The sequence below is a fragment of the Pygocentrus nattereri genome, chromosome 13 (assembly GCF_015220715.1).
Source record: "Pygocentrus nattereri isolate fPygNat1 chromosome 13, fPygNat1.pri, whole genome shotgun sequence".
Lineage (NCBI taxonomy): Eukaryota > Metazoa > Chordata > Actinopteri > Characiformes > Serrasalmidae > Pygocentrus > Pygocentrus nattereri.
In genome coordinates this window covers 39,045,983-39,053,616 of record NC_051223.1, presented here as the reverse complement: position 1 = coordinate 39,053,616, position 7,634 = coordinate 39,045,983, and the positions used below count along the sequence as shown (strand labels likewise).

Below are 7,634 nucleotides of genomic sequence, written 5' to 3'. Positions count from 1 at the left end.
CCTCGCCGCCGTCGCCCTCTGCTGGCAGCAGACGGGGCCGACTGGACCCTTTCTATAGTTTGCTGTACAGAATGGGATAAATATAATCTGAGGTTATTTTGACTGTTTGTTTAATTGAACATGATTGATATAACAATGTTATTCCTACAGTTTGTTTTACAGAATGGGATTAAAATACACACACACACACACACACACACACACACACACACACTTTGCTAAATTTGGGAGTCGACAGGCGGAAGCCAGGAAACACCCTGGACAGGTCGCCAGTCCATCTCAGGGCAGACAGACAGAAAGACACATTCACCTATGGGCAATTTAGCATGTCCAATTGGCCTGACTGCATGTCTTTGGACTGTGGGAGGAAACCGGAGAACCTGGAGGAAACTCATGCAGATACGGGGAGAACATGCAAACTCCACACTGGGAGGACCCCGGTCGCCCGGCTGGGGAATCGAACCCAGACCCTCCTTGCTGAGAGGCAACAGTGCTACCCACCACGCCACCCTGGGATTAAAATAATCTGAGGTTATTTTGATTGTTTGTTTAATAGCGCACAATTGATATAACAATGTTATTTCTACAGTTTGTTGTTTTAGAGAATGGGATTAATGTAATCTGAGGTTATTTCTACAGTTTGTTTTAGAGAATGGGATTAATGTAATCTGAGGTTATTTCTACAGTTTGTTGTTTTAGAGAATGGGATTAATGTAATCTGAGGTTATTTCTACAGTTTGTTTTAGAGAATGGGATTAATGTAATCTGAGGTTATTTCTACAGTTTGTTTTAGAGAATGGGATTAATGTAACCTGAGGTTATTTCTCCAGTTTGTTTTAGAGAATGGGATTAATGTAATCTGAGTTTATTTCTACAGTTTGTTTTAGCGAATGGGATTAATGTAATCTGAGGTTATTTCTCCAGTTTGTTTTAGAGAATGGGATTAATGTAATCTGAGGTTATTTCTACAGTTTGTTTTAGAGAATGGGATTAATGTAATCTGAGGTTATTTCTACAGTTTGTTTTAGAGAATGGGATTAATGTAACCTGAGGTTATTTCTCCAGTTTGTTTTAGAGAATGGGATTAATGTAATCTGAGGTTATTTCTTCAGTTTGTTTTAGAGAATGGGATTAATGTAATCTGAGGTTATTTCTCCAGTTTGTTTTAGAGAATGGGATTAATGTAACCTGAGGTTATTTCTTCAGTTTGTTTTAGAGAATGGGATTAATGTAATCTGACGTTATTTCTAAAGTTTGTTTTAGAGAATGGGATTAATGTAATCTGACGTTATTTCTAAAGTTTGTTTTAGAGAATGGGATTAATGTAATCTGAGGTTATTTCTACAGTTTGTTTTAGAGAATGGGATTAATGTAATCTGAGGTTATTTCTACAGTTTGTTTTAGAGAATGGGATTAATGTAATCTGAGGTTATTTCTACAGTTTGTTGTTTTAGAGAATGGGATTAATGTAATCTGAGGTTATTTCTACAGTTTGTTGTTTTAGAGAATGGGATTAATGTAATCTGAGGTTATTTCTACAGTTTGTTTTAGAGAATGGGATTAATGTAATCTGAGGTTATTTCTACAGTTTGTTTTAGAGAATGGGATTAATGTAACCTGAGGTTATTTCTCCAGTTTGTTTTAGAGAATGGGATTAATGTAATCTGAGTTTATTTCTACAGTTTGTTTTAGCGAATGGGATTAATGTAATCTGAGGTTATTTCTCCAGTTTGTTTTAGAGAATGGGATTAATGTAATCTGAGGTTATTTCTACAGTTTGTTTTAGAGAATGGGATTAATGTAACCTGAGGTTATTTCTTCAGTTTGTTTTAGCGAATGGGATTAATGTAACCTGAGGTTATTTCTCCAGTTTGTTTTAGAGAATGGGATTAATGTAATCTGAGGTTATTTCTTCAGTTTGTTTTAGAGAATGGGATTAATGTAATCTGGGGTTATTTCTAAAGTTTGTTTTAGAGAATGGGATTAATGTAATCTGAGGTTATTTCTCCAGTTTGTTTTAGAGAATGGGATTAATGTAACCTGAGGTTATTTCTTCAGTTTGTTTTAGAGAATGGGATTAATGTAATCTGAGGTTATTTCTACTGTTTGTTTTAGAGAATGGGATTAATGTAACCTGAGGTTATTTCTCCAGTTTGTTTTAGAGAATGGGATTAATGTAACCTGAGGTTATTTCTCCAGTTTGATTTAGAGAATGGGGTTAATGTAACCTTAGGTTATTTCTCCAGTTTGTTTTATAGAATGGGATTAATGTAATCTGAGGTTATTTCTCCAGTTTGTTTTAGAGAATGGGATTGTTTATAGGAGGTTATTCCAGTGCTGTGTTAGAGGAGTTCAGTAAAGGACATTGCATTTTCCTGTCAATCATTTCCTCCAATCCAATCCTTTTTACAACAGGTGTCGTCACAAAGCAGCTTTACCGAAAAATCCAGGTCCGAGCCCCGATGAGCGCCGCCAGTGGCGCCAGTGGCAGGAGAAACTCCCTAAGAGCAAGAGGCACTGAGAGGAACCAAGACTCAGAAGGGCGTAAATAAGACGCCATTCGCAGCACTTAAAAATAAAAAGAAGAAATATCTCTTCCAAACTCTAAAATGAGATGAACTGATATGAAAGTTTTACAGATCCTTGTATTGGCATACATGTGGGATTAGGAGCCCTTGAACGTAACTAACATATATCCTCTATGTGATGATGTGGGTCGCTGAATTATGCAAATAAAGCGTATGATGATTAATTCTGGAAATGGAAAAAGAGACAAACTGAAAGGAGCTAAACGAGTGGCCGCAGCAGGCGGACGGAGCCACGCTGAGATCTGATCTGGTTTAGAAAGCGTGATGAGACTGAATAAATACAGGCCTGTCTGAGAGACGGCTCTGTTGGTTCTGGGTGGAGAGCCGCTGCAGGACCGGTGAGGATCTCGCAGGAGTTTAATGATTGAGGTTTAGGATTCAGTTCCAGGTGTTTCTCCAGAACTTTCCTAGATGTTTTGGATCAAAATGCTGAGTGGGACTGTGTGTGAGAGCAGAGCGCCTCTTAGTGGTGCGGAGAGGACCTACAGCCTTTGAGTGACCGGTGGATGGAATGCTTTTAAGGAGGTTGCGTGAAGGTTTGTACTCGAGGAATGAGGGAGTTTTAGTTGTTGAGTTATGTGAGTTTGTAAGATGTTATTAAACCATTTTTAAGAAGTGGTTTAGATCACGTTTAAAGTGTCGGCGATAGTCTAGACGAGGTTCTTTGGGTTCTCTTTTGGAGGAGTTCAGTTAAGGACATCGCATTTTATTGTCAATGCATTTGAGCACAACATGTACTAAAACAGCAAAACACCAAAGACGTGCTGTTAATTAAGATCCACTGCATTTTATTATCCTAATTAAACGATTGAGAATGTAAGAAGATTCTTGAGTGAATTTTAGGAAGATTGATCCTAGATTGAGGATATTTAAGGACTTTCTCTCTCTCTCCTCCCTCTCTCTCTTGTTCTGTCTCTCTCTCTCTCTCTCTCTCTCCTCCCTCTCTCTCTTGTTCTCTCTGTCTCTCTCTCCTCTCGCTCTCTCTTCCTCCCTCTCTCTCGTTCTTTCTCTCTCTTCCTCCCTCTCACCATCTCTCTCACCTTCCTCTTTCTCTCATTCTTTCTCTCTCTTCCTCCCCTCTCTCCTCTCTCTCTCTCTTGTTCTTTCTCTCTTCCTCCATCTCACCCTCTCTCTCTCTCGTTCTTTTTCTCTCTTCCACCCTCTCTCTCTCCTCTCTGTCTCTCTCTCCTCTCGCTCTCTCTTCCTCCCTCTCACCATCTCTCTCACCTTCCTCTCTCTCTCATTCTTTCTCTCTCTTCCTCCCCCCTCTCTCCTCTCTCTCTCTCTTGTTCTTTCTCTCTTCCTCCATCTCACCCTCTCTCTCTCTCGTTCTTTTTCTCTCTTCCACCCTCTCTCTCTCCTCTCTCGCTCTCTCTCTTCCTCCCTCTCTCTCGTTCTTTCTCTCTCTTCCTCCCTCTCACCATCTCTCTCACCTCTCTTCCTCCGTCTCTCTCTCTCACCTCTTTCTCTCTCCTCTCACCCTCTCTCTCTCTCCCTCTCTCTTGTTCTGTCTCTCCCTCTCTTGTTCTCTCTCTCTCTCTCGCACTCTCTCCTCCCTCTCTCTCTTTCTCTCTCTCGCTCTCTCTCTTTCTCCCCCTCTCTCCTCTATTTCTCTTTCTCTCCCTCTCCCCCTCTCTCTCCTCCCTCTCTACCCTCTCTATCTCTCTTGTTCTCTCTCTCTCCTCTCTCTCTTTTGCATTCTTTCTCTCTCTTCCTCCCTCTCACCATCTCTCTCACCTCTCTTCCTCCCCCTCTCTCTCTCACCTCTTTCTCTCTCCTCCCTCCCTTCTCTCTCTTTCCTCACTCTCTCTCTCGTTCTTTCTCTCTTTTCCTCCCTCTCTCTCTCTCTCTCGCTCTTTTTCTCTCTTCCTCCTTCTCTCTCGTTCTTTTTTTCTCTTCCTCCCTCTCTCTCTCGTTCTTTTTCTCTCTTCCTCCGCCCCCCCCCCTCTCTCTCCCTCTCTTCCTCCTTCTCTCTCGTTCTTTTTTTCCTCTTCCTCCCTCTCTCTCTCGTTCTTTTTCTCTCTTCCTCCGCCCCCCCCCCTCTCTCTCCCTCTCTCTCCCTGAACTTTGATGGAGTGAAGTGTCTCTCCGTCTCCGGCGGGTTCAGGCGAGCTGCAGTGAGTCTGAGGCTGCTGTGTGTTTTGGTGTCTGGAGGGGAAGCGCAGGAGCCGCAGATGAGAGATGGAAGCAGATCACAGCGGCGATGAAGGTAAAGAACACAGTTTACTCTAGAACCCACAGATGCGGTTCTGTCTGAGCTCAAGCTGAACAGTGGGAGGTTTTATTCAGCGCTGCTGAGATACGGGCGGATAAACGGGAGCAGATCCCGCGGAGTCTCTTCACTCTGAGTGGAGTGAGTTCAGCATCCTGCTGCTGTGGGAAATCGCGGTCATCTCACTCCTTCACGCAGAGGCTGAGAGCGGCTCTCTCACATCTTTCCAGGTCCTCTGCCCCCTTTAGCACTCTGGATCAAAAATGAAAGTGATGCCACAGAAGAACCATTTTTGGTTCCCTAAAGTGTTCTGTGGCATCATGCTACTTTAATGAATGTTTACATTTACATTTGTTCATTTAGCAGACCTTATCTAGAACAATACTTCCATGAGGGGTTCTTTGAGCAATACCACTGAAGAACCATTTTAGGTTTCCTAAAGAACCTTTAGAAAAAAAGTACTTCAATTAATGTTTACATTTACATTTGGTGATGTACATTGTCATTCATTCGTTTAGTGGACCCTCCTATCTAGAACAACACTCTTAAGAAAAGAGGTGCCACCAGGGGTTCTTTGAGCGATGCCACTGAAGAACCATTTCAGTTCCCTAGAGAGATGAGATGTTTGAATGTGAGGAACCTTTATTAACCGTCAAGATCCTCCACACAATGCAGGAACCCTTAAAGTTTTTATTACACTTTTAAAACACGTCTCATTTACAAACATAGTTCCTTAAAGAACCTAAATGGTTCCTCTATGGCATTGCTCAAAGAACTTCGCTTTTTTCTTAAGAGCGTTGTTCTAGATAAGAGCGTCTGCTAAATGAACTAATGCAATTGCCTCAATGTACTTGCAATTACGTCATTAATAAAGTGCTTCCTCAGGGGTTCTTTGGTACTGCCAGTTGCTGTGGAACCACAACAACATAATCAACCAGTTGTGGGCTTAATTGGTTCTTTGCATGGCTAAGTGATGGAGAACCTGTTGGATATGGTTCTTTAAAGAATCAAACCAGGGATTTTGCTATTAATTGTTGCTTTTTTCAGTACAAATGTATGAAGCTTCTAAATGTGTCTTCATCACCACCTCCACCACCACCACCACCACCACCATCATCATCAGGGTGGCTCTGAAATAGAAGGCATGATTCATAATTGTTGGGTTGTAAACAGCTGCTGTTGTAATGGACTCGGCATGTGGAGCTGAGGACTGTGATAGACTCAGTGACTCATATGATGCTATTTATCCTCCTGGGTCATGGGGGGAGCTGGAGCCTATCCAGCGCTCATTGGGCAGAAGAAAGAAAACACCCTGGACAAGTCACCAGTCCATCACAGGGCAGACACACCAACATATACACTCTGAGAAATAAAGGTTCTAGACTCTCTCTGGGTCAGTGCCCCTCTCGTCACTGGGGTGGAACCCTCAAGGCTCCATCTCAGTCCCTTCAGTCAGGGAACATAACTGAACCATAATCCACTGAAATGATCTGTTCTAAGCTGGACTGACTCCACACACCCTGCCTCGCCTCGCCTCCAGGCTTTTACTCTACTGCTCTGTTTTAAAACATTCAGTTATGAAAAGGTACAAATACCAACTTTTCACCTGGAGGAACTTCACAATCAGCTGGTTGATGAAGTAATCAAACCCTTTCAGTGGTGCTGAGGTCTGGACTCTGGGGTGGTCAGCTTCTTTGTCTGATGTGTCCGTCTCCTTTTCTCAGTGAGGTTCTTCTTGATCAGCTACATGTCCTTTCAGACCCACAGCGCTGAGTGGTCTTCTCACAGTGGAAGGATGGACAGAAACACCTGTGGATGTTTTCAGATCTGAAGGAGCTTGACCTTCTCCTCTCTCCCAGAGATGGAAGCTTTAGGTGCTGTTTATCTGGTAGTTTTGGGGTCTACCAGCTCTTCCAGGTGGTTGTTAGGAGACCTATTTTCTCTGTAGCTTTAAATCAGTTTTTGAACTCTTTTTTTACAGCTGGAACTGGGCGGTTTTAATAGATGTGATATTACAGTCAGTGCTGGAAGCTTTTGTGTAGTTTTCCATTGATTATAGTTCTTTTTTCTTACGTTGAAAAGAGAACAGATAACTGACCAGCCTTGATCTTGCTCAGGGGTGGATTGAGAAACCGTAACCCTTTTAATAAAAGGCTTCTTGGCAATAGACAGGACTGGTGCCTCTTCGGTGCACATTTTTAAATTAGTTGAGGGTTTATAAAAAATGACATCCTGGCAATTTGAATAGACTTAAATTTTGTTGATATGTCTAATATTTCTCATTTTGAGCCAAATTATGAATTCCATTTTTCTTGTATTCTGTTTTTTCCCTTGAGGTCCTCTTATAACATTTGTGTGGTTTTATGTACAAAAAACAGCCATAATTCATTTTATATGACTATTTTCATATTTCCAGCACCCTGACGGAGAAGCGGCTTAGAAAATGGATGGATGGATGGATGGATTTTTTTGCAAATCTCTTTATCCCTTTTGTGCCTTAAAGATATATGTAAATGAGCTCTGTTTTGATTGGCTGCTCTTTGTTGTGCTGCCCTCAAAAAGCAGCCCAGGTTATATAAGATATAAGCCCCCTTGTGTGTTTAAGGTGGTAGTAACTTCAGGCTCCTGCGGATGGCGCTGCACAAGGTGATCGGGCTATAATACCTGCTAGGTGTGCGATGGGATTCATAGATTGAGAAAAGGTGGCACAGTACAGTGAATGTGTATCATGTGATCTGTGGAAAATGGGTCGCCAAGCAGATGTTAATGTTATGAATGCATTTGAGTGCCAAAGGCCACAGTGTGAATGAGGTAGCTGAACTTGCAGGTGTATT

General features: G+C 42.0%; 1 protein-coding gene across 1 annotated transcript in view; it reads left to right on the top strand.

Moving 5' to 3' along the window:
* The first annotated feature begins 4,635 nt into the window (after nucleotides 1-4,635).
* Nucleotides 4,636-7,634, top strand: part of LOC108441022 (neuropeptide FF receptor 1) — a 34,085-nt gene continuing 31,086 nt past the window's right edge. Inside the window, exon 1 of the mRNA XM_017720279.2 lies at nucleotides 4,636-4,797. Coding sequence (XP_017575768.1) covers nucleotides 4,770-4,797 — 28 coding nt within the window. The 5' untranslated portion in view covers nucleotides 4,636-4,769. The remainder of the gene's footprint in view (nucleotides 4,798-7,634) is intronic.